Here is a 27665-nt window from a genome sequence, read left to right on the forward strand (position 1 = left end):
AATCATGCAGGGTTGTACATTTTTTCGCTTATTTTCGTCAAAAACACCCTCTAGCGCCTCAACGGTTTGAGCTAGAGCAAAACGGACAAAATTTTTGCCTATAGGGCTCTACTTTGATAAGTTACCCCTAAGGACACCACAAAAAAAATATTTTTAAAAAACGTCATTCGTAGGACCTGTTTTCGATTTTTTTAAAAATCCAATTTTTGAGCTAGAATGCTCATCTTCGAACTTGATCTGTCTTTTTATGATACAAAACGACCCTGAAAATCCCAGGTCGCTCGCTCAATTCGTTTTCGAGTTTTCGTGCGGACAGATACACAGACAGACAGACGGACAGACAGAAAAAGTTTTTTCCGACCAGACAGAGTAATAGGCTTCGCTAATCGCTCAGCCAATTATCGCTAAATAAAGTAAAATATCAGGATAGTGTAAGTCGAAAACTAATCCTTGAGTGTAAGGAAAGAGGCGAAGCCAAATCCGCTGTCTGTTTTGACCCAGCTCAAGCCGTTCACAAGTTCCCAGAAAAATTTGCTTCGTTTTCAATAAAATTAAAATGGCCCTACTAAAATAGAGTGTAGATGGCCCTAATAAAATTTGAGCTCAAAATTCCTGTAAGTTCTTAAGTTACATCATTCTAAACTTGTTTCGGGATTCGCTCCGGACAATTCTTTCTTTTTTTTAAGCAGTGCTGTGCTCTGCTCCCGGGCGGACTGAAAACGACCTGGTCCGCTGCGGTAGGTACTCAGGACGGACTGGTCCGACAGTAGTCTGCCATTGGAGGACTGATAGCGACCTAGTCCGTCATGGGGCATGGGGCGGACTGAAAGTGACCTAGTTCGGTGAGGGCGGACTGTCCGCGGACTGGTCCGCTGAGGACGGACTGTCTGCGTACTGGTCCGGCATCGCACTTGGCCGCTGCGACCTCAAAGCGGACTAGTCCGCACGCCCGGGGGTACTTAAAGCGGACTAGTCCAGTGCACGACGGATCAAACGCGGACTGGTCTACAGGGGTGCGGACTCTTTCCGGATAGAAAACGGACTAATGGCGGACTAAAATTTTTCGTACTGGCCAGTACTTCGTGAACACAGAGAGACCTGCGCGCTGTGATGTTGGTACCACTACCGCGTCGCCTTCCTCGCCGCGCTGGCCGCCATACTCAATCTCCAGCCGCGTCCCTCTGCGTCAACATCAACAAGTCTGTCCATATTTTAGTTAGTCAGTGCTATTTCACAAATTCAAGATGCCCTTCATGAAACCGAAGGAGTGGGCACGCAGGGAGAAGGTTGCCAAGGCCATGAAAGATAAGTGGTCTAGTGTTTGCGCGCCAGGAAAGCTATCAGTGAGGAACTTGAACCTGTGATGTGTGAGGCTGGGCGCTGTATTATAGACTTGACATGTCAGTGTTCACGAGGGACTTGAGCCTTCGCTTTTGCTGAGAAAGAAAGAAGTATTGGGCTGGCCTCGAAGTTCCTCGTCCGCTGTCATCTGTGTTTGCTCGATAAAGAAGTGTCAACAAGCGAACTTGCTACCCGCAGCACCCAAGATGGTCGTCCTCTGTGTGCCATAAATCGGTATGTTGCCCTGGGTGTCATGCACGCTTTGCGTGGGGAAAGAGAATCCGTCGTCCAAACCATTAGTCCGAATTGTCATTAGTCCAAGACATGTTATTTTTCTTACCATTTTGTTATAGGATGTGTGGACTCAGGTGTTGGACACGACCATTTTAACAAGCTTTTTTTAGCCATTAACTTGCCTACAATTACTGCCAAAACCATCACCAGAGCAGAGAAGCGTATGGGGCCCATTATTGTGGAGGTGGCACAGTAGTCATACAGAGAAGCTATCACTGTAAAAAAAAAAATCTGGCCGAGCACTTAACGTCTAGTCCCCAGACCGAAGTTTTTTCGTTGCACTATACCGTTTAGCGCTGGGAGCTAAACGGGTTTAGTGCACCGACCTTAGTCCCCGGAACTATACACTATAATGTCATCGATAAAAATGTTTGTTGCTGGAGTTATAGTGATAATTTGTACTCAACTTTACACTGTTTTAGTGATAGTAACTAGGGAACCTATTGCTCATGTCTAAGCTCCTATTTTACGCTAGGCACAAATATAATTTTCTCCCAGCAATGAGCCTTATTTTCCCTAGAGTTGTGCATAACTTTTCCCCAGCTCTCCCATGTGCCCAACCGAACTGTGTAATTCACTGTATTCTGCACCTACTAATTGAACATATAAATATAAGGTTTTAAACTAGTAAGAACGGTGTTTATAGTAATTGTATTTATTCACATACTTTCCCACAGTACAAAAAAAAAAAACCATCTTAACAGAACAAATGTGTGATAAATGACTAGAAATGTAAACATATTGCAGTTACTGAGAGCTGCATGCAACTAAACAAATGAATCACAGACAAAATGTTCAACAATAATTTAACAAACATCACAGCATGATAGACAAGAGTCAGTAAGGTTAACTTGAAGCATACAAACTGCAAGCCACCCGAGGGGTGGATAACTCCTGAATTGGGTGTACAAATTCCAAAAATTGAATTTGAATTAGCTTGAATTGAATTTGAATTGGACTGATTTGGTTGAATTGTTTTTGAATTGGTTTGAATTATTGTGATTTTATTCTACTGAATTAGTGAGAATTGGCAAAGAGAATTGACAACCCTGAAGGCAAAGTTTAATTCAACTTCAAGAGCAATGGACAATGTCAGGTTGACTCGGGAAAAGCATACATTAGAATACCGTTTCAGAAATCTGTGCTTTGACTCAAACCTCATACTCCAAAAATGAATGGGAGGGCAGCATAATCTAATTATTCTAGAATAGTGTAAGGGATGATGATGCTTTGGCTTCAGTGTCTCCCCAAACAAATTTACTTAATTGTTCAGCACCATTTACTCATGTAATCTATATTCTCACTTGTAAATGAAGTTGACATAAGAAACAATACGATGTCATACAACATAGACAACAATTTCCTATGGTCATCATCAGTGGGGATTAGATGACCGATCATAATAGGCAAGTGCTGAACAAAAACTAGCATTTCATTAGCTGACATTCTAATCTTCATGTTACTCTTACAAGGGAATGTTTTTAGGTGGTACACACCAATATCGCTGGGCGCGATACATACTGCTGGGTACATATGTAGATTAAGATTGACACAAGTTTTAGCTGCCCATACTATGTTTTTCGTTTGTTTGGACAATTTTTAGTAAGAAAACATAAAAGCAGCAAAAATGTGATCTTCAAATGCTTATACCTCCGGAACCGTTTAAGCTACACCGCCCAGATTTTGCACAGAGCTAGGCAAACAAAATTTCCAGGCCTAAGTGCTTCTAATCAAAATTTAAACTAATTCTACACAGTAAATCATTAAATTCTACATAGCTAATGCATTAAAAAATCAATGCAAGATAGAAGAATGCAAACAGATTTTAAAATAATGTTAAATTTATTTAGTCTTGTAAACAAAATAGTTAATACACCTAACTATTTTGAGCCATGAAAACTAACGGATTGAGCTAGAGCAAAACGGAGGGAATTTTCGTTGAAAGGGTTCTACTTTGATGAGTTACCCCATAGGCAGCCATAAAAAAATATTTCCAAAAAAACGTCATTTTTAGGGCCCGTTGTTTTCGATTTTTTTTAAACCAAATCTTTGAGCTAGAATGCTCATCTTCGTACTTGATCTGTCTTTATATAGTACAAGGTAGATGTACGCCAGACCACGTCTCGCGTAACAGGCTTCGCGATATCTCACGAAACACTGTTACGCTGCGACGCGCCTGGCATACATCTACCATGGCCTGCGGCGCTGACACCCGAGTCGGGTAGTTGGGAAATGTACACAAAGATACGGGCCTACGGCCCGTCAACGGCCCGTCACCTTGACTAAGCATACAGGGTTGTACTATTTTCGCTTATTTTCGCCAAAAACACCCTCTAGCGCCTCAACGGTTTGAGCTAGAGCAAAACAGACGAAATTTTGACCCGTAGGGCTCTACTTTCGTGAGTTACCCCCTAGAAAGCCATCAAAAAATATTTTCAAAAAGTGTCATTTTTGGGACCCGTTGTTTTAGATTTTTTTTAAAATCTAATTTTTGAGCTAGAATGTTCATCTTCGACCTTGACCTGTCTTTAGATCGTACTAAACGATCCTGAAAATCCCAGGTCGCTAGCTCAATTCGTTTTCGAGTTATCGTGTTGACAGACAGACAGACAGAAAAAGTTTTTTCCGACCAGACGTAGTAATAGGCTTCGCTAATCGCTCAGCCAATAAACCTGCCTGGGTTAACCAGGCCGAGGCAAAAATTACTTATCAATATGAGACAGGAGGGACTTCAGGAAATCATGGGCGTCCTCTTGAGTTCCCTCTACAAAGTTATTCCCAATAACTGGAAAATAAGCTAGAAAATTAATTTCGCCAAAAAGAACATATTTTGAAGGCCTTCAGTAGCTAAGAAAGGTGACATTTATAATAGATTTAAACCCAATGTAGAGATTATCCACAATCCTTCGAGGTCGAACTACTTTTTGTTATGGCTCTCAATGGAAGTACGCCCAAGCCTGCAGGTCACACATGAGTTTTGGGAATGTTCCTCCTTCCTGTGGGCTTCATCCACTCCACAAAAGAGAGAATATGAAAAGGTGCCTAGAGAGAGAGATGCACGTTAGAATTTAGCTTTAAAACTTTCAGAGAACAATACTATAGTAAAGTTTGGAATGGGAAAAAAAGTGAAGTATCAAATTTTGACCTATGCACCAACTTGAATTGTAGCATTGATATAGCAGGTATTGCCCATGTTCTGGAAGCCAATGCCACTACCAAACTGTCTCTGCCAGCCAACTTCCACAAGCTTTTTAGGATAAACTTCCTAGAAAAACACAAAATCTCAAGACAACGGCAACTACAAATGCTTAGTAATGCTGATAAACCGTAGGTCGATGTGAAGTAGCCCATTCCAAATTGGAGGCCAAAGTAAAAAGTTGTCGAGGTTCGGGCCTAAAACGATAGATTTTGACTAAAAGTAACCTTTGGTCTTCGTCCGAGGTCTTTGCGACGAAGCGCCAATGAGCGGATTGGTCTGTTCAAAACGCCCTTTTTGGGCGCCCGATGCGAGGCGTCGCGTTGAATCGCTCGCCACGCGCACCCCGCGGTGCCGACAGGAGTTACTCAATGCCGAGGTAGGTCCATATGACCCCTACTTCCAGGCCGACCTAGGCACCACCTATACACACATGCAATGCGGCTGCCTACCTGGCAGGCGGATTCTCACCTTTTTGACACTTTTTCTATTTCACGCCCACAACCGACGAGTGTTAGTGGCATGCCATACGGCGATCAAAAGGTCATAGCCTGCCCGGCATAAGGGCACGAAAAAATCACTCACTTAATTTGGAATTTCTTCTGGCAATCTTGAGTGCCGTATTTCGCGGCATTTAGGCCCCTGCATGTGACGGGGGCAGGCCGACAGCGGATTTTGGTGGTCGGGCTGGAAGTAGGGGTCATATGGACCTACCTCAGCAGTGAGTCACACTTGTCGGCACCTCGGGGTGCGCGTAGCGAGCGCTCCAACATGTCGCCTCGAATCGGGCGCCCAAAAAAGGGCGTTTCGAACAGACCAATCAGCTCATTGGCGCTTCGTCGCAGAGACCTCGGACGAAGACCAAATGTTACTTCTAGTCAAAATCTATCGTTTTAGACCCGAACCCCGACCCGACAACTTCATTTTTTTGGAATGGCCTGACTGCCATACTCACAGTGTGACGACTGCATTCAGTTGGCAACAATTGTTTACTCTGATCTGTATGTGAAGGGAGAGGAGAGGGCAATCCTCCAAGGGCATAGTACCTAACGCTCGTGTCATAGACATTGGTACTCTTGTGTGTCCACGCCTGGATACGCTTCCAAAATTGCCAGTGAGCGACGGTGGAAACACACACCAAACACTGTCCTGTGCACAGCAAAACGCCCAACGCATAGGTTTCTGTGGCAAATGGGAGGACTGTCGTAAGTTTTTTGGACTAAGTTTTCAGGAAACAGAGAAAACGTCTTCCGCATTATATCAAACTCAAAACAATTTAAAATGTAAGCGTAGACCTTCTGAATATATAGGCAATTGTCTAAATTCTTTCACCTTCTAGTAGTGATCTTCCACAAGCAAAATTGGGTTACGACAAAAAGGTTTGAGTTCTAATTTGGGGGAGAGTGGCGTATGTCCACTCATGACAAATGAAATTCTACTGGTTTTGTGGCAGACAGACGTAAGTCCACTTGCGACAAATTTCCCATCAAGATGAAGACAAGGATACTGCTGGACAGTTGAACATATGCTAGGCGCACATTGTCTAGCTTTGGGACGGGCTTAGTGGATACTGGCAAAAAAAAAAAAAATTAATGGAATAACTATCATTTTTTTGAGCATAACGTCGTAAGTATACTTGTTCCACTAAAATTTCAATTGATAATATGGTAAAGTGGCGTAACTTGACTTACGACATCTGATACTGCAAAGTTTCTCAAGCCAAGTGGCGTAAGTTGACTTGCGCCTTTTTTGCTTTAAAATGAACCTCTAATTTGGAGTTACGACAAATTTCACCACTATCTACCTCCCAAACTATGCCTCTGACAAGTTTTTTTGATAAAAAGTAAATTGTAGAGCTAGACCGGCTGAATACTAATACGTTAAAAAGTCACTTTGTGACATAAGTGGACTAACGACAGTCTTCCCATTTGCCACAGGTTTGTGGTTTGAATACCAACTTCTATAACGATTTCACACACAAAATTATGAAAACATACTAAAAGCAAATAAAATAAAATGTGACAAATGTAAAGAGTGGAATCTCAACCTAGAACAGATATGCCCCTCTCAAGGTGAGATCGATAGCCCAGTGTTCAGAGAGCCTCGGTCGAAGAGGAGGTCGTATGTTCGAATTCTACCCGGCTTCAGTTTTTTTACTTTTCTTCAATAATTAGGTGGGGTTTTGTCGCCCTCCAGACAACCCCTATAAAAATAAGTTTATGTTACACACACAAGAGACAATTCCGAACACGTCCTTTCTTCAAAATTAGGTTGGTGTTTGTCGCTCGAAAGATAGTCTTCGAAAAAAGGTTTGACCCGACAAATGTCTTCTACGCCTCTGCGAGCAGCTCGGGAAACATGAACATCCCCTCCTCCCACTCGTCCACGACAAAAACAAGTTTATGATACACACTCAAGAGACGAGTCCGAACACGTCCTTGCCTCAAGATTAGGTATATGTTACACACCTAAAAGACACTTTCAAAAATAGGTTTATGTTGGATGCTCAAAGGACACCATTCCAAAAAAATTAGGTTTATGTTACACACCCATACCCACTTCAAAAAATAAGGTTTGTATTATACACGAAAAATACCCTTTATAGAACTAGGTAGATGTACGCCAGAACACGTCTCGCGTAACAGGCTTCGCGATATCTCACGAAACACTGTTACGCTGCGACGCGCCTGGCATACATCTACCTAGGCCTGCGGCGCTGACACCCGATTCGGGCAAAATGCAGAGTCGTAGATAGGCCTTCTGCTCCTAAGAACACAAATTTTACCCCCAGGATTTTATTTTGACGAGTTGCCCCATCAGAGACCATCAAATATCTGAGAAACAACATTAAAATGATTTGGGGTCACTTTCGTGCGGAAATCGCCCTCTGGCGACTAAACGGTTAGAGATAGAGCCAAACGGTCAAAATTTTAGCCCTGCGGGTTCTTTTTTGACGAGTTACGTGTTAGAAAGATGTAAAAGAAGTGATTTTTTAAAAGTAATGTTTTGGGGTTTTTCGTTTTTGATTTTGTTGACGGGTCAATTTTTAAGGTAAAGGGCTCAAAATCAATACAGTTCTTGCTTTTTATGATACAAAGTTACAATAAAAATTTGAGCCTACTAGCTCAAACCGTTCTCGAGTTATCGTGCTTACAGACCGACAGACAGACAGATAGACAAACCAACAGACAGACGCGAAACTTTTCGATCATCACTGGAGTAATAGGCTTCGCTATCGCTCAGCCAAAAAATTAGGTTAGGTTAGACGTCAAAAAGATACCCTTCCAAAAGTTAGGTTTAGGTTAGGCACTCAAAAGAGACTCTTTGGAAAAAATAAGGTTTGGGTTGGACGCTCAAAAGACACCCTTCCAAAAGTTAAGTTTGGGTTAGACCCCCAAAAGACACCCTTTTTCCGCTCAGGGGTCCCCCTCGCCAATTTTCGCAAACCGTCAGAATGGGGTGCTGAGGTGGCGGCCTGTCAGAATGGGGTACCTTTACTACTACTCATTCATTGTCAGAATTCGACAACCTTTCCCTTTCATTGTAGCTTTTGTCTTTGTGATTAGTAGTTTCTTGTCACATGAACTCATTTTCATGGTACGGTTTAAGCACATGTCAAGTTTCAAGACATTTCTCTCTTTTTCAATTTCCTAATTTATCTTACGTTAAATTTATAATCTAAACACATGAATTCACTATGCTTGATCCCGAAAACATATATTTAGTCAATATTACTTACTTTCCAATACGAATGTGTCTTACCCTAACAATTATCGCTACCTACTGTTCCTAAGTAACTCATGCTAGACTTCAGCAACTTTTTAGCCCGCTCTTTTGCTTAAAAGCTATATCAGCGGGCTTATGCCATCGCTCTTGTGTCTGTCTGTCTGTCTGTCTGTCTGTCCGTTCCCCAAGAAGGACGTGAGCTAGAGGTCTGAAATTTTCAGGGTATTATTGTTGTCTTATCTGGACAACGAAACGGTTGGTGCAAATCCTGTCAACCACCCCTGAGTGGGTCTAAGGGGGTAACAAAGAAATAGGTGGTGGTCTAAGAAGTAGGGAAACAATATTTCTTTTATGGTCTCCTAAGGAGTAACTTAAGAAAGTAGAGCCCTTTCGGCGAAAATTTCGTCCGTTTGGCTCTATATCTCACCGTTTAGGCGCTAGAGGGAGTTTTTGTCACAAAAGGGGCCCAAAAGTAAATATATCAATTTTAGAAAATATTTGATGGTCTCCTAAGGGGTAACTTATTAAAGTAGAGCCCTTCGGGCCAAAATTTCTTCCGTTTGGCTCTATCTCTCACCGTTCAGACGCTAGATATGGAGTTTTTCCGAGTTTTTCTCACAAAAGTAGCCCAAAAATATTTTTTTTTATTTTAAGAAAATATTTGATGGTCTTCAAAGGGGTAAATCGTAAAAGAAGAACCCTCTGGGCTAGAATGTCGTCGGTTTGGCTTTCACTGTTTACTTACAACAGCGAATTTTTCTTACTGAAATAGCCAAAACAGAATCTTTTTCATTTTTTTCAGGGGTACACTTTTGTCTGAGAAGTAGCCTATGCCGTCGGTTCAAAATTTTCGCAGAAGAGTGGGCTTATTTTATGGTGGCACATCATTAATATAAAATGTGTACACTCCCATACCAAAAAAAAAAAAAACATTTATTTTGTTGTTTTGTTGTACTTCACATGCTGCTTCCGCTCTATCACTTATTAAAGCAAAATCTTTGCGGACACGTTCGAAGTTATTTCAGAGTATGCCTGGAAGTGTATTTAACTTCTTCTGGGCCTCGTCCTAAATATCTTTTCAAAGGTGTGTTATTGGATCCATAAGCTAACATCAAAAACTTAGAAGGGATTTGGCATAACTTGCATGTATTCAACAAACTGCGGCACACATAGCCAAAGATGTTCAGCGTCTGAAAAGAATGCTTCGTTTGTTGAGAAGTAGACAGCAAAGGTACCTGGCAAAAAGATGGTTCAGAGCGAGCTGTCATTCAAACGGGCCGAAGGCCCGTTTTCCGATGGAAGCTTTATTACACCATGAAAAATCAGAAAGGCCGAAGGCCCGTCCCAAACGCCGCCGGCAGGCCAAGCTGGGCCCGCTCCCTGCCGAACCGAGTTGCCGGTGGAGCGAAGCGGAGCTGGCAACTTGGTTTGGCGGAAGAGCGGGCCCAGCTTGTTATTGTATATGGTTTTTTGACATGGTTCTCAACCAACACGTCATACATGTGCTCAACTTCTGCCTGTCCATAAGTGCTCTCGTATATCCATACCCTTCCCTCCCACACTGATTTGCCTTTCGCCATTTGTATACATCTATTTGAAATGTCTGTAACTGTGTTTCAGAGGCCGTACAAGAAGATGAAAAGCGCCCACAGGGAATGGATCTGTTACACACAAATACGTCAACTCAAGAAGAACAAGCCGTATAAGGTGGAGACTTTCAACGCAACATCACACCCACAATACGGCGAAGGACGACGGGCAACTTTCCCCGCTGGGGAACAGATTGCGGGTACAATTGCGTAAGAAATACCTCGCCAACTTCAGCAATGATGACCTGAAGACCATCAAGTCAGATGTCGTGAACGGCAAAATTATCTTTCTTGTGTTTAGAGAGATCATGAACGACAGCAGTTACAGGATCGACTTGACGGAAGCCAGTAAGTTAACTTGTAACTGTTTTGTACAGTACTCAATGTTAGATTTCTAATATTTTTACTTTTTCGCTCAGGCGAGGAATGGATTGAAAATTACAACAAGAATCAGGAAGTGAAAGAGTTGAAAGATTCGTTGCAAGATATCAGCTTTAGATTTGCTCGACAACGGTGAACCAGCCAACACTGAAGATGCATCCAACAATGGTGAAGCCATTCAAAATAAATCCAAGATCTGATCTTTGCGCCACCAGCAAATCTGAGCCAAACACTAAAGATCTGCCAAAGTAATAGGTGCGTCCACAGAATGAGTCTTCTTATGATTAATCTATACTCATGTTAGTTAATTATTTTTTGTTTCTTATGCTCTAACTTTGTTAGTGCAAGACAGGTTGTCTCTAAATCCCTTAACATATGCCCATCATCTCTGAGAAATTCGTGATTTTAACCAAGGGAGTTATTGCCCCCTCGAACAGGATGTAGGTAGGTACTCTGTGTGGCTGCCCCTGTCCTCTTATAAAGTCTTCCTTCTATTTATCTGTAAATATTACGTTCAACGTTTAGGTAAGAAGCTAATTGCTACCTAAACCAATGAGTTGCCTTTCTCCGTTCCTAGCGGTTGGTCCAGTGCAGCGATACAAACAGTGACGTCACAGATAACAACGCGTAGCTCCATTACCCAGGTTAATGCGCAGGTCGTGAGCAGCTGTCTAGAGATTAGCTGGTCGAGTAGCGAGGTTGAGCGAGGTACGTCACTTTTTGTCACGGTACTTGATAATGGGCAGTTAGTTCGCAGCTGTTTCACATCTGTTGTCGCAGTATAAAAGTCAAACATTGAAAGGCTTGCAGCGTTGTCTGTCACCATGGCTGTCAAATTCTCAGGTGAGTTCTGCTTGCATAATGTGAACCATCCAACGTTGGTTATAGGTAGTGGATGAAAACTAGGTAGATATTTTGTAAAAAGGTGCCTCTCTAAACAAATCAAATTTTTGGGTTTGTGAATAAACGACAACTTTCCATACTCTAGTCGGTTTCTGAAGCCAGAATAGTGATAAAACAACCTTTCCGTTACTTTCAAAATATCTTGTAGACAACCGAGTAGATAATTTATTTTGGGAGGGGGAAATGGGGGAGGGGGCACTGAAATATGTGAAAAAAACCAAAAATAAGAAATGACACTCAAAATCGAAATGGTTACGTTTTGTATTTTTCCTTATTCAATTCTTCAGTTTTGATTCTACCTTGTTCCATGTCTCCTAGTTCTCAGTTTTTCTCGGTTTTCATGCAATAAAAAGTTAGGGCTACGTCGGCATTATTTGCTGCAAACGGCGAGTGACGTCGGGGGCACGGTTAGTAGGCCATTCCAATTTGGTGTTCGAAGTCGGCGATTTTAGAGGGCGGCACCTCAAATGAAAGATTGGACCTAATAGAGACCCGGTGCAAAGTTTGAGCTCTGTGCGATAAAGTTTACCCGACGCGCATCGCGATTTTATAAGCGGGCTCGAAATTGGCGCGCGACGACCCGCTATCTTGTTGGCTCTGCAGTGCTGACACGGTGGGGTCAGAGGAGAGGTCTCGGGTTTAAATTGTGACCATATGGGTCCTACTACACATCCGACATGGTGAATCCGAGCTCACGACTGCACGCAAAAAAAATAATATGGCACCCTAACTATTTTTTTTTAGCACTATTGCAAAAAATTGGTCAGCATAGGCCCAGCTATTTTTTTTTAGCTTTAGTGCTAAACTTTTAGTTGTACAGCAAACTGAAGCAATGAACTAGCTGTGTCGCCAATACTATTTAGCAGTACAGCTAAATATTTTATCCTATAGCTAATTTTTTGGCAGGGGTGCCAAATTTGCATGCTAAATCGATAAGCACGGAACCGATTTTTATTTTCTTCCGTGTGGCCAGGCGTCTCCAGGGGCCCACCGTCGCGGGCCGCGCGGCAGCCAAAATTGGTAAAATCAAACGTATTGTTTTTAGCCCGCCCTTCTGCTTTGAAAAAGCTATCTAGCGGGATTATGCAAACGACCTCCTGTCTGTATGTGTGTCTTTCTGTCTGTTCCACAAGAAGGAGATGTGCTACAGACTTCAAATTTTCAGGGGATCTCAAGGGTCACTCCCACAAAACAAAACGCCTACGGCAAATCCTGCCAGCCACCCCTAAGGGGCTGAAAGGGGGTATCGAAGAAAACAGGAAAGGCCCAAAAAGTTGAAAAATCTTTTATTTTATAGGGATGATCTCCTAAGGGGTAACTTCAGAAAGTAAAGTGTATGGGCGAAAATTTCGTCCGTTTTGCTCTATCTCTCACCGTTTGGGCGCTAGAGGGAGTTTCTCTCACAAAAGTGGCCAAAAAATAAATTTATTAATTTTCGAAAATATTGGATGGTCTCCTCAGGGGTAACTCGTCAAAGTAGAGCCCTTTGGGCGAAAATTTCGTCCGTTTTGCTCTATCTCTGACCGTTTACGCGCTAGAGGGTCTTTTTAGACGAAAATAAGCTAAAAATTGCCATAGTGAACAATAAGATGTAGAAACAGGCCTAAAAACCGCAAAATAGAAAGGAAACTCTCCCCCTTGCCCCAAAAAACGTTTTCTAATCAGAAGGGTGGGTTGTAGTCGCGGTGCTTCACCGTTACATCCCTTTCTCGAGTCTTTGGGGCAAACTCAAAGATGACGGGTTTAAGGGGGCCGAAGGCCCGCTACATCAGTCGATTATGTTCTTCAGCAAATCGCGTGGCCGCAGCGCAGGCCCGACCATCGACGCCGGTAGGCCAAGCATGCTCTGCCCCTTCCGAACGGAGTTGGCGGCGGAGCAAAGCGGAGCTGGCAACTTCGTTTGTCGGAAGGGCGGGCCTGCTTGTTGCCAATACGCCGGCCGTATCCAAAGCTATGTAGCGTGCTAGGTAGCGGTGACGAACTACTTACTCGTGCGGCGGCGGGTGGCCGCAGGCGGCTGACATGCATTCAAGCAGTTGATGGATTTCGCGTCAAAGAGACCAAGACGGGGCTTTAGATCCGGGACGCACACGAATGCTCGGAAGCGTGTAAGGTGTGTTGCATACCTCGCCTGTGGCTCGGCGGCGCTGTGAGTTTGAGGGTCCTTTTCTAAGGGGCTGAGAGGGGGTGTCAAAGAAAAGGTAAAAAGTCAAAAAGTTTCCTATGGGGTAACTCGTTAAAGTAGAAGCCTTTAGGCGCCCTTAGTCCGAATCACTGGCCCATATTGCTCACCGTCTGGGCGCTGGAGGTACTTTTTGGACGTAAATACGCCGAATGTCCACGCTTTACTTGAAGACGTACAAAAAAAGCCTCATATAAAAAAAAATCAGAGGAAGTACCATCATGAACAGCACATCATGAATCAGAACGAGTCTCACGATGAGATCGATGGCTTGATCTTGTTCGCGGCTCTGTCTACAGTCGATTTTCGCCGACTCGGATTCCCGCCGTAGCGGTTGCGAGCTGTAGCGCTTGTGACCCCCTGCGCTTGCATCCCATAGCGGTCGTGAGCTGTAGCACTTATGACCCGTACCACTTGTGATCTGTATTGCCAGCGATCCACCGAGTCCCCAGACACGAGCCTTTTTTAACTATGCACATTTTTTTTTATTTCAGGTATCGGAGTCCTGTTTTTGTTCACCTGTGTCTTCTGGTCCGCAGAGGTAAGTCTGCCTCCAAGCGTCGCCCCCAGGCAAGAAGGTCCGTTCTACGACGGTCGCCCAGAGAATGCCCGATCTACAAGCGTCGTTTGGAGACTGTTCGATCTTCATTAGACCGGCTGGAGAACGTCCGAAGCAACATTTTTGACTGTTTTGAGATATTGGTGCCATTTTATGGAACTTAGCGAGATAAGTAAAATGGCATCAATATCTCAAAACAGTAAAAATGTTGCTTCGCGTGCTCTCCAGGCGGGCTAATGCAGATCGATCAGTCTCCAAACGACGCTTGTAGATTGAACATTCTCTGGGCGACCATCGTAGAACGGCCTTTCTTGCATGGGGGCGACGCAAGGGTTCCGCAACTTGTTATTTAATTGCCTTTTAAGAGATAAAGTTATAACTTCGCTCGTCCCTTACTCAAAGCACGCATGGCGCAGTGCCTCTAGAGAAACCAAGTAACTTTGCGTGACGCTCGAGAAACCAAGTATCGTTGCGCGACTCTAGTGAAACCACGTATCCTCATTTCTAGATGAATTTGGAAACCTTTACAATTTCATAGAGAAATTTTTCCTCAAATAGTTCCTTTAAAATCGCCAAAAATGCCTTACCTAGGCTCCATTCTTAGAAAAAATGGGTGTACTTATTGATTGATTGATAGATACGTGGTTTCACTAGAGTCGCGCAATGATACTTGGTATCTCAAGCGTCTCTCAAAGATACTTGGTTTCTCTAGAGGTGCTGAGGTGCTGCTGCGCCGTGCGTGCTTCGAGTTAGGGACGAGCGACTTGTAACTTTTACTTTAGTAATTTGAAAATTAGTTATTCGACTTGTCCAACGCAGCTCTATCTCAGATAGAACAGCTTTTAGAGTTACTTACTTACGTCTATTGATACCCCCCTGTGGATCTGACAGAGGAACTTAAGTCCATGGATGATCTGACAAAGGAATGTAAGTCCGTCGGTGGTATTTGACAAAGGAACATAAGTCCAGACATAGTCTGACACAGGAACCTAAGTCCACCGCGAAGATTTGACAAAGGAAGTCCAGGTGTAGCTTCACAAAGAAACATAATTCCATCAACAAGATTTCACAGAGGAAAATAAGTCTACGGGCCCCTATACGATATTCAACTCAAAATCCTTACTTGCAAAATGCGTCGTAAGGAACTACCTACTGACCAGCCACTTGCGCGATTTGCTATCTCATTTCAGTTCGCGTTGAAAATAGCAAAATAAAATAAGAAGGTACCTTACTTTTAACAGATTTTTGAGCTTATCGTCGTTTGATGATATTTTCTGTATAGTACGGGGAGTAAGCCACTCAACCTTGCATTTTACAGTAGAGCAAACCCGTTAAACCGCGTTTTTGTGATATTTTAACGCCTGAGAGGCAGGCAACCCCCTCGATGTGTGCCAGATCGTTATACTGCGTGATATTTTCCATTTATTAAACGATTGAGCCCAATATCGCCATAAAAAGACTTATTTTACGTGGTTATAGCGTTTTGCCCCCCCTGGGTATGCAACCCGCGTAGATCGTTCTAGTCGCGGGGTAGAGGTGGGCACCACATCTTAAAAGAAACCTTTAAGTGTCCTCTACATACCACCAAAACTGTTTTGCTCTACAGCGAAACCATTTCTCTTAAAAGCACTACTCACGACGCGCATATAGGCGTTTGCATGCGTACGATTACGAGCGAGTTGTCCCCCCTCTCCCACCACCCACCCATTTTCCAACACATACACACGGCTCCACACACTCTGACACACTCTAACCCACCCTCTGATACGCACACACACACATAAACACGCGTATGAGCCGCCAAAGAAGTTTGAAAGTAATTTAAAGATTTTGCGATATTTTATCGCCCTACAGGTAGGCAACCCGCTCAGTGAGTGTCCAGGCCGTTATATTTCGTTATATTTCTCATATCTGGAACGATTGAGCCCAAAATTGGCCATAAAGCGTCTTATTTTTCGTAGTTTTAACGTTTTGCCCCTGCTAGGTATGCAACCCCCGTAGAGCGGTCCAGTCGCGGTGTAGAGGTGGGCACCACATCTTAAAAGTGACCTATGGGTGTCTACTACATACCCCCAAAACGGTTTTGCTCTACTGTAAAATGCAAGGTTTGGTCGTTTTTCGGGGCTTACTCCCCGTACTAGTACATCAGACATGGTGTGCAATCTTCTCAACACTGATACCATCATGAAATATGCTAACATTGGCTACGTGTCAATTTTTTTCAGCACGTAAATACTGTTAGAAATATGTGAGATTGCTACTGTCCCAATGTACCCATCTACCCCACCCTCCTTCCTTCACAATTAGAGAGTGACGATAACTAAACTCGTCTGCTGCTTCTGCTGTGCTGTGCCTTCTAGCAGCTCAATAACATTTTATGCATAAATAAACAATCGCAAGTTGAGTCGGCTGCAGCAGACGACGCTCGAACCTCGACAAACAACACAGAAATGGGGTTAAATAATGTAGATGTTGTTAAATGTGTTGTCATGGTAGGCAAATATTTGAATGGGTTACCTCTTGTCGGTGTTTGTCGAGCACTACGGAATGAACTTCACAACGCGTGTCAAGTGGATATGCTTCTCCTGAGCAAGTGTCTTCGAGAGGAGTATGATGTCCACGATATCGCCATTTCTGTGTCTGTTTATTGGCTGAGCGATTAGCGAAGCCCATTACTCCACAGACCAGAAAAGTTTCATTCTGTTTGTCTGTTTGTTTGTCTGTCTGTTTGTTTGTCTGTCTGTCCGCACGATAACTCGAGAATGAACTGAGAGAGCGATCTGGGATTTTCAGGGTCGTTTTGTATCATAAAAAGACAGATCGAGTTCGAAGATGAGCACTCTAGCTCAAAAATTGACTTTTAAAAGAATCAAAAACAAAAGGTTGCAAAATATTTATTTTTTTCAAATATTTTGTTATAGGCTCCTAAGAGGTTACTCGTGAAAGTAGAACCTTTTGGGCTAAAATTTCGTCCGTTTTGGCGCTATGGCTCATGTCTTGGCGAAAACAAGGTGAAAAAGAAAAAATGGTCTAATAAATCGTAAAAAAGGCTTCATGGCACAGAACTGAAAAGGGAACAATACTTAAACCACACATTAGGGGCGAACCACACCCTCTTTTGGGCTTAAGCGTCCCTAGATTATCTAGTATCACTAAAACGTTGATTTTTATATAACAATCTGTCAAAATTCGAACTTTTAATGAAAACCGTAACCGAACAGCAGAAGTTTTTTAGCCATAATTTTAGAGAAATAAGACCCCTACAAATGGTTTTAGTATGTGAAATTTTGGGCCCGGAAGGCCCTGTTCCCCTATACCCTCCCCCTCCCATTTGCTCGTCCAGGGTGTCAGCGCCGCAGGCCTAGCTATATGTGCGCCAGGCGCGTCGCAGCGTAACAGTGTTTCGTGAGATATCGCGAAGCCTGTTACGCGAGACTTGGTCTGGCGTACTTAGAGCTAGTTTAAGGGACTACTGACCATAGAAATGTGCATTTTAAGCACATCTTGACCAGATGCATCCTACCTAGCTACTTCGACGCATCCTTACAACAATGTTCCATCTGCAGCGTGCGGAATACACAATGTTCTATCTGCAAAGTGCTGAATACACGATGTTCTATCTGCAGCGTGCTGAATACACAATGTTCTATCTGCAAAACGGGGCACAGTGGGAGATTTAGGTTCAAAATCGCGACAAAAGTCTAATCTTTCCATGATCGGCATAAAATTCGGAATTACGGAATTTTCTAGGGTAGTCATCAAAAACCGTCAAAAACCTGCCAATTTAGAGAAAAGTGCAAAATTGGTCCACCCTACCCACCCTACCCCTGAAACGTTACTATAATTGCCACGTTTTCAGTTCTGTTTTTTTATGAACGCGGTACAGCCACAAGTAAAAGTACCCTCACGTGTTCAAACACAAACGTATTACATGTTGTGGCACTTTTTTGGCAGAGCCAGCCGGGCACTTCCAACCAAAAAAGCCATTTTCAAATGCTCAGCATCGCCAAGGTGGCAGCTTGTGGCACCTGTTGTCAAGCGGGACACGTTTATTAGTGTCGTAGCTACCGTTTAATGCAAGAGTTAGAGTGGAACTCGGCGGAACTTAAATTTATAACTCAATATGAAAAAATACGATAACACCTTACCTCCAAATCTGAACTTTTGAATTATGATTTATTCCTATTCTCAAGTCTTTGACATGAATAATAAGACTTAAAATGATGCCCATCTTTTAAATACCAAGAAATGTCACTTCCAGTCCTTATAGACCGTCTTTTTCTCAATTTCGAAGCATTTTACCAAAGCGACTGACGGAGCGAGTGGGGCGGAGGCAAGCGCAAGGGTCGGTTTAAACACATCCTAGCCGAAACACAAGCGATCGAAGTGAAGTGAAAGTGAAGGAAAATGGTGACTTTAGGTGTCATCTACCGATATCAAACAGAAAAATCCGTAGATTCTAAAGATTAGATTTTTGACTTTTGTCGCAATTTCGAGGCCAAATCTCCCACTGTGCGGGGTTGAGCGCAGCCCTTCACCTTTGTGTGGTTTGCAAGTAACTGGAAAACATAAGGGCCAATCTGCGCAAACGGAAAGAATTGTAAAGGTCCAATGTTAAATTATTGACTGCCAAAAGTGAAGTAGAACGAGCAGTTACGGAGTAATAAGCATTTGTTTTGAGGTGTCCCGAAACCCGCGTTTTGCAGATAGAACATTGTGTATTCAGCACTCTGCAGATAGAACATTGTGTATTCCGCACGCTGCAGATAGAACATTGTGTATTCCGCACGCTGCAGATAGAACATTGTTGTTAGGACGCGTCGACTTGCAGGCTTGCTAGAGACGAATTTGCATCGCTTTAATGCACAAACTGATGGCCATTTGTATTTGTCATTTGTAATTTGTCGTTTGGTAACGACATACATACGGTAAAAGTATGGCAGACAAACGATAAACAACATTTAGGATCTTCTGACGCCTAAAGGTCGTCCTTGAGTAAAATAACACTATGTGTGGCAGTTTTGTGTTCATAGGGTGTTACTAGGGCTCCTTACAAAGAATTGGATTGCGAGACAAAGAATTAAAATTGTTCGTAACATGTTGCAAAGCATTAAGTGCGTCAACATTTTGCAGTGCAAGTCAGTCACGAGCTCAATAGCTACGGACCAAACACGCGCACGTCTCCTCCTATGAGTCCGTTTTGACCGACGTTTTTGGGCCCCTTGGTTAGAGATTTGACTGATAATTTTGTATTTTTTTTAATTTTTTTGTTTTTTGCTTTTGGCGTTAAAAGTGTCGTTTTTAAGACAAGATTACCCTTAAAAGACAACAAATCTACGACGAGTTGATTTATCGTAATATGCATCCAGTAAAGGAAATTACGTCATTTAAAAGGGTCCTTTAAGATTTAGAGTGTAGAAGGATTTAAGCTAGAGGTCAGAAAATTTTTGGATGTCCCCTCGGTCACTCCTGTAAGACGAAAGACTACAGCAAATTCTTCCAATCACCCCCATGCACTGCAAATTCTTGCAAAGAATTTTGAAGCATATTGCAGGGACCTTTTCATTTGCAAACTATTCCCTTCGTAAGTTGCGAAGAAATTGTTTGCAATTATATGAGCTAATTCTTTGCAGCGTGACGAACAATTTTCTCCGTCAGGTGCAAAGAATTAGTTTGCACTGCGGAGGATTTAGTTCGTAATCTGAAGCATTTTACAACGCTTCAAAAGTCTTTGCAATGCAAACAACAGTTCCGCAAGCTTTTAAGTGTGTGCATGCGAAAGTCGACGCAAAAAGGGTAGTACCCGCGCAGCTTGCGCAACTACACTGTGAAAATGCTAAGAAAAGCTATTGGCAATTTTATGAATTAAAGTCTCGCCAACAACGCGTTCGTACTGTATTAGCTGTTTCAAGTTGAGTGTTCCTAGAACGAAACGCCCACAGGATACCATTTCATCCGATTCTATCCAATGTTCTGGCCTCAGTACTGAAAGAGAACAGCTTGTAATAGTGTCCCTTAACTCTGACATTCAGTGTTACACAAGTAGCTCGGGTATCGCCAAGACGACTCGCTACTGGGACTGCTGCAAACCGACCTGTGCGTGGCGCTCCAATGCCGGGGCAGTTAACAACCCCGTGCGGACCTGCGCTGCCGGTGGGAGGCGCACCCTAGACGAGAACACTCAGAGCGGCTGCAATGGAGGCTCCTCCTTCGTGTGCAACAATCAGCGTCCTTTCGTAAAGGGCGGGCAAGCCTACGCCTTTGCGGCTGCTAACGTAAACGGTGAGCTCCCTCCTTTAGCTATTCTTTTGTCCTCCTGGTTCTATCAAAGAGTTCAGATTTTTGTGTGTACATGCCAGAAAAAAGACACTCTTCTCTTAGTTAATCAGGTGGTGGGGTCAATGAACGAAATCCTACCGAGCCTTATGCTGACGCTTTTTCTGAATATTTCCGCAGGTTTGCCCACGAGTAGCCTATGCTGCGCCTGCTACAAACTTACTTTCTCCGACACCGCACTCGCAGGCAAGAGTCTAATTGTTCAAGTTACCAACACTGGCAGCGACCTCGGAAAGTAAGTTCTGACACATTCAATTCTCGTAAAATATATTCCTAGATTTCTCTGTGTCGTGTGTGGCTCTGTGCCGTCTCTAAACGGGATCGTAAACGAGACCTGACTAAAACACAACTGGAGCCAAAACGCCACGGCTCACGGCTCGAGGTCGTCTCCGTGTTGTCTAAGATCGGCTATTCACTGTCTTGAAAACGTCTCCAAAAAGAGGTCGCACCGTCGCCCCACGCTATCTCCCGTGGAGACAACCTGCTAGATCTCTTTATTTTTGTACGGGTCGCGGTTCCCGAGCCCAGTGCGGCTCGTCGAGAGGCGCGCACCTCTTGCGTTAAGGTGGATCCGAGGTCCCCGAAAGCCGCGCTCGGGTTGTTTGCAGCTGAGCTGCACCCAGCCATCGTCGTCTGTCGCTGGACACACGCCCGGCGCTCTCTGGCATAGCGTGTGTGTTTGTCTTTGTCTCACTCATTAAAGCACCTTTTTGCCGAAGAGCTTGTCATGCGTGGGGCCTATGCAGGCGAGGCTCGGCAGATAGCTCGAGTGTGAGACCCCTGACCTAGCAGCCGGAGGTGCGCGTCGTTAGAGTCGTGGCCTCGACGGCCACAGTAGCGCTTGTTGTCCGGCGGCGGAAAGTTAGGACGATCATAGAACGCACCGCTCCCCCCGCGCGCGCCAAGCACTAATATTGCAAAATTTGTCTGCTAAAGCCGACCCCTAACGGGATCGTCGAAAAACACCAATAGAACGACTAAATCGACATCGAAAAAGGTTCGGTTGGACTTAATGAGGTAAATAAGTGTCCCACGATCGCCAGTAGAGACCGAGCCTGCCGCGCCACTTCTTCCAGTTGGGGTCACTGGAGTAAGAGGCTTGCTGTCCCCCAGTAATTACTGACAAAGGACGGCGAAAACACAAATGACGCGCTGAGAGCGTTGCAAATTCTCATTTACAATGTTATTATTTGCGCAGCAACCACTTCGACCTTATGATGCCAGCCGGAGGAGAGGGTATCTTCACTCAGGGATGTCCCAAGCAGTGGCCCGCATACCCCAACTCGGTGTGGGGTGATCAGTACGGTGGAATTTCCTACAGGTAATATATTCTTTCGCCCTGCTATGGTAGGCTATCGAGAATCCGTTCTTTGACGTTTTATCACCCTACCTAAGATACCGGCTGAGTGTAAAGCTCAAACGTAGAGGTGTGTTAAAAGAGTGGAAAAGCATAACACTTTAAAGGGACAAGTTCTCACTATCCGAACAGTCCGCAGGCCGAAGCACGTCTGTCTGGGCAAGGCCTTTATGCAACGCATGGACCCCAGCGCTAGTCGCGGGCGTGCTGACGCTGCAGCCTATATACTGTTCGTCTTTTCGGACCCGCGCTGTTTAAATGATGCGCTCCCCTGACCGTCCACTTGCTTACTATGTCAAAGTATAAGAGACCAGATAAGCGGTTACTGCCATAAAAGTCATTTGTCGGATCTGAAGACGACACCGCACTAGCTAGTGACTTCTGGGCCTTTCTAGATGTACTCCGAAACTTCTGAGAGATAACTAGACTACCTAGGGGAGTCCCAGGAGGACGAAAAATGTCTTTTATGCCCTGTTCTGTAGACCTAGCTTTGGGCTATGAGCGTTGCCAATTGGCGAAAATAAACCTTGCTGCAGATTGTATTTACATATTTTGAAGAACGTTTTTCCAAACAAGGTTTTCTTGTCCTAGATTTTTGGTCCACCTTAATAGAGGTATGGGCGACGGGTCTACAACTCATATAATCAAAAGGACAGGACCCTATAATCACTTATAATCACGTCTATAATCCACAATCTTCTGTAATCTTCATCTATAAATTAAATTGCTAACATTTTGAAGTTGAAGCAAAAACTGCGTATTTGAGAGGGGGTATCTATAGGTAAAACTCACTGAATCTTTTCAGTAAGCTGACAACTGACTTCACCATTGGAAAGAGAATTAACAAGCAGGCCCGCCCTTCCGCCAAACGGAGTTGCCAGCTCCACTTCGCTGCGCCGGCAACTCCGTTCGGCAGGGGCCGGGCCTGCTTGGCCTGCCGGCGGCGATGGTCGGGCCTTCGGCCCGACCATTTCAGTCTCGCGATTTACTGAAGTGCATAATCAAATAAGTAATGTGACCGGTAATTTACTTTTCATATTTAAGTAAACTTAAGCGTTCGGCGGGGGGCCTGCGGCCCTGGAGATTTGCTCCTTGGAAATGACAAAAGACTGTAACGGGGCAACACCGTGACTACACCCCACCCTTCTGCTTTGCTTAAATTTTTTTTAAAAAAATGAACCCGCGCAGTTTTTAGATTGTGTATTGTTTGTCAAAGAGTCTTATAACTTGACTTTTTGCCATTGTTTTCAATATATCCACCTCTAGGGCCGAAACAGTAAAAGATACGGCTAATGCGAGGGAAGTTCCTGATTCAGAATGTATTGTTTTGGGGGGGTACTTCCTCTGACATTTTACGATTGGACGCCTCCTTGTACGTCTTTATGTGCAACGTGGTCATTTTCGCCGTATTTTCGTCGAAAAAAGCACTCTACCGCCCAAACGTTTCAAGATAGTCAAACGGACAAAATTTTCGCCCAAAGGGCTCTACTTTCACGAATTACCCCTTAGGAGACCATAAAAAAATATTTTTTTTTCTACTTTTTAGACCAACCCCTATTTCTTTGTTACCCCCTTTCACCCCCTTAGGGGTGGTTGCTAGGATTTGCACCAGGCGTTTCGTTGTCCAGGAGTGACCCCTAAGATACCCTGAAATTTGCAGACCTCTAGCTCATCTCCTCCCCCTCACACGGACGACGGACAGACGGACACGAGAGCGGTTGCATAAGCCCGCTTTAATGCTTTTTTAAAAGCAGAAGGGCGGGCTAATAATGCTTTTTTAAAAGCAGAAGGGCGGGCTAAAAACTGATTCAAAACCAACAATGGAAAATTTTGGATTTTGTTACCTGCCCTCTGATCAAAGATGTCAAAAAAAATTTACAGAATATATATCGATTGACGATCTTCTTTCGTTCCAGAAATCAGTGCGACGCACTGCCTTCAAAACTGGTCAACGGCTGTCGTTTCCGCTTTGATTGGTTCAAGGCCGCCAATAACCCCCACGCTAAATTCGAAAGGATCGCCTGTCCTTCCATACTTTCCAGCATTTCTCATTGCAAGCGCAGTGATGATTAAACCTTCCTGACTTTTGTAGTCTCCACCTGCTACATCTAGGTAAATAAATTGACGCATATGTGTGACCTATAGACTTGTCATTTACGCACAAAGTTTCGTAGTTTCTCACTACCGTTAACGTGACGGAATATTATAGACATCGACAAGGGGCTACTGTTATTATCAGATACACCCGAATCTAGCTGCGCGGAAAGTCCTGCCATGTTGAACTTTTGATTAAAGGTGCACTTCATTCATGACCCCCTACTGCTCTCTGAGGCGGATGTGTACGACAAACTACTAAATCGACATCGAAAAAGGTTCGGTTGGACTTAATGAGGTAAATAAGTGTCCCACGATCGCCAGTAGAGACCGAGCCTGCCGCGCCACTTCTTCCAGTTGGGGTCACTGGAGTAAGAGGCTTGCTGTCCCCCAGTAATTACTGACAAAGGACGGCGAAAACACAAATGACGCGCTGAGAGCGTTGCAAATTCTCATTTACAATGTTATTATTTGCGCAGCAACCACTTCGACCTTATGATGCCAGCCGGAGGAGAGGGTATCTTCACTCAGGGATGTCCCAAGCAGTGGCCCGCATACCCCAACTCGGTGTGGGGTGATCAGTACGGTGGAATTTCCTACAGGTAATATATTCTTTCGCCCTGCTATGGTAGGCTATCGAGAATCCGTTCTTTGACGTTTTATCACCCTACCTAAGATACCGGCTGAGTGTAAAGCTCAAACGTAGAGGTGTGTTAAAAGAGTGGAAAAGCATAACACTTTAAAGGGACAAGTTCTCACTATCCGAACAGTCCGCAGGCCGAAGCACGTCTGTCTGGGCAAGGCCTTTATGCAACGCATGGACCCCAGCGCTAGTCGCGGGCGTGCTGACGCTGCAGCCTATATACTGTTCGTCTTTTCGGACCCGCGCTGTTTAAATGATGCGCTCCCCTGACCGTCCACTTGCTTACTATGTCAAAGTATAAGAGACCAGATAAGCGGTTACTGCCATAAAAGTCATTTGTCGGATCTGAAGACGACACCGCACTAGCTAGTGACTTCTGGGCCTTTCTAGATGTACTCCGAAACTTCTGAGAGATAACTAGACTACCTAGGGGAGTCCCAGGAGGACGAAACATGTCTTTTATGCCCTGTTCTGTAGACCTAGCTTCGGGCTATGAGCGTTGCCAATTGGCGAAAATAAACCTTGCTGCAGATTGTATTTACATATTTTGAAGAACGTTTTTCCAAACAAGGTTTTCTTGTCCTAGATTTTTGGTCCACCTTAATAGAGGTATGGGCGACGGGTCTACAACTCATATAATCAAAAGGACAGGACCCTATAATCACTTATAATCACGTCTATAATCCACAATCTTCTGTAATCTTCATCTATAAATTAAATTGCTAACATTTTGAAGTTGAAGCAAAAACTGCGTATTTGAGAGGGGGTATCTATAGGTAAAACTCACTGAATCTTTTCAGTAAGCTGACAACTGACTTCACCATTGGAAAGAGAATTAACAAGCAGGCCCGCCCTTCCGCCAAACGGAGTTGCCAGCTCCACTTCGCTGCGCCGGCAACTCCGTTCGGCAGGGGCCGGGCCTGCTTGGCCTGCCGGCGGCGATGGTCGGGCCTTCGGCCCGACCATTTCAGTCTCGCGATTTACTGAAGTGCATAATCAAATAAGTAATGTGACCGGTAATTTACTTTTCATATTTAAGTAAACTTAAGCGTTCGGCGGGGGGCCTGCGGCCCTGGAGATTTGCTCCTTGGAAATGACAAAAGACTGTAACGGGGCAACACCGTGACTACACCCCACCCTTCTGCTTTGCTTAAATTTTTTTTAAAAAAATGAACCCGCGCAGTTTTTAGATTGTGTATTGTTTGTCAAAGAGTCTTATAACTTGACTTTTTGCCATTGTTTTCAATATATCCACCTCTAGGGCCGAAACAGTAAAAGATACGGCTAATGCGAGGGAAGTTCCTGATTCAGAATGTATTGTTTTGGGGGGGTACTTCCTCTGACATTTTACGATTGGACGCCTCCTTGTACGTCTTTATGTGCAACGTGGTCATTTTCGCCGTATTTTCGTCGAAAAAAGCACTCTACCGCCCAAACGTTTCAAGATAGTCAAACGGACAAAATTTTCGCCCAAAGGGCTCTACTTTCACGAATTACCCCTTAGGAGACCATAAAAAAATATTTTTTTTTCTACTTTTTAGACCAACCCCTATTTCTTTGTTACCCCCTTTCACCCCCTTAGGGGTGGTTGCTAGGATTTGCACCAGGCGTTTCGTTGTCCAGGAGTGACCCCTAAGATACCCTGAAATTTGCAGACCTCTAGCTCATCTCCTCCCCCTCACACGGACGACGGACAGACGGACACGAGAGCGGTTGCATAAGCCCGCTTTAATGCTTTTTTAAAAGCAGAAGGGCGGGCTAATAATGCTTTTTTAAAAGCAGAAGGGCGGGCTAAAAACTGATTCAAAACCAACAATGGAAAATTTTGGATTTTGTTACCTGCCCTCTGATCAAAGATGTCAAAAAAAATTTACAGAATATATATCGATTGACGATCTTCTTTCGTTCCAGAAATCAGTGCGACGCACTGCCTTCAAAACTGGTCAACGGCTGTCGTTTCCGCTTTGATTGGTTCAAGGCCGCCAATAACCCCCACGCTAAATTCGAAAGGATCGCCTGTCCTTCCATACTTTCCAGCATTTCTCATTGCAAGCGCAGTGATGATTAAACCTTCCTGACTTTTGTAGTCTCCACCTGCTACATCTAGGTAAATAAATTGACGCATATGTGTGACCTATAGACTTGTCATTTACGCACAAAGTTTCGTAGTTTCTCACTACCGTTAACGTGACGGAATATTATAGACATCGACAAGGGGCTACTGTTATTATCAGATACACCCGAATCTAGCTGCGCGGAAAGTCCTGCCATGTTGAACTTTTGATTAAAGGTGCACTTCATTCATGACCCCCTACTGCTCTCTGAGGCGGATGTGTACGACAAACTACCCCCTGAGAGGCGAAAGTGTCACAGGGGTGGTCACCCCTAACTTAGGGATACACTTTAGCTGAGCGTTAGCGAAGCCCATGACTCCACTGGTCGATAGGGCGTTTCATTTTCAGGGGTGACGACACCGATCTATCCCGAACGCAGCTCAAATGAAAATACACGTCGAGGGGGCTGCAACGACGTCGCGCGCAGGGCGCTATAATGTCGGGAACTATGCGCAAGAATGGATTTTAAGTCTTTGTCCTTTTCGCGCCAATTTACGCCCGACATGATTTTTCCCCTGCCGCACCGCGGACGGGCGGCCGAGGCTATGGGGACTCACTGTCCACAGACACCCTTGGGTAGGTATACCTAAAGTATACTTTAAGTTTGTCATGTCGCCGGTACCACGCGGCGTCACGTTACGGTGGGCGTAACACCTAAGTGAAAACCAGTATTTTCGCTGGAGCGGTCCTCAGTAGTAAGCATCCCCCATTCTAACGGGTCGCCATCTTTATCCCCCATTCTAACATCCAACCCCATTTTAACATCCATCTATCCAGAGCCCAACCCAACCTAACCTAACGATGGGGTGGGTCTTATCAACACCCAACTCAACCTAACGAACGTAGATCTTATCAACACCTAACACAACCTAACCTATCGAGGATTGGCGAAGGGGCCTCAGTGACGGGGCCTAACCTAGCCTATCGAGGATTGACGGAGGGGTGGGTCT

General features: G+C 44.2%; 1 protein-coding gene and 1 long non-coding RNA gene across 4 annotated transcripts; both read left to right on the forward strand.

The window, feature by feature from the left end:
* Positions 1-787: 787 nt before the first annotated feature.
* LOC127749048 (uncharacterized) lies at positions 788-2269 on the forward strand. The gene is made up of 2 exons (XR_008010932.1): positions 788-1575; positions 1695-2269. It is a non-coding gene; the product is annotated as an uncharacterized LOC127749048 (long non-coding RNA).
* An 8952-nt stretch (positions 2270-11221) lies between these two features.
* Positions 11222-26734, forward strand: LOC113214189 (endoglucanase). 3 transcript variants are annotated; one of them, XM_052265521.1, is made up of 6 exons: positions 11222-11370; positions 14107-14153; positions 20204-20453; positions 20628-20742; positions 24438-24560; positions 26513-26734. In XM_052265521.1, exons 1-6 carry the CDS (start codon positions 11352-11354, stop codon positions 26667-26669), a joined length of 711 nt encoding a protein of 236 aa, XP_052121481.1. In that variant the 5' UTR covers positions 11222-11351; the 3' UTR covers positions 26670-26734. The 3 variants fall into 3 exon arrangements, with proteins under 3 accessions (XP_052121481.1, XP_052121480.1, XP_026289264.1); XM_052265520.1 differs by lacking the exons at positions 24438-24560; positions 26513-26734 and adding exons at positions 21706-21828; positions 23781-24002 and having other exon boundaries at positions 11223-11370; XM_026433479.2 differs by lacking the exon at positions 24438-24560 and adding an exon at positions 21706-21828 and having other exon boundaries at positions 11224-11370.
* The last annotated feature ends 931 nt before the right edge of the window (positions 26735-27665 follow it).

This window comes from Frankliniella occidentalis, unplaced genomic scaffold, assembly GCF_000697945.3.
Source record: "Frankliniella occidentalis isolate FOCC.00 unplaced genomic scaffold, Focc_3.1 Scaffold27, whole genome shotgun sequence".
Lineage (NCBI taxonomy): Eukaryota > Metazoa > Arthropoda > Insecta > Thysanoptera > Thripidae > Frankliniella > Frankliniella occidentalis.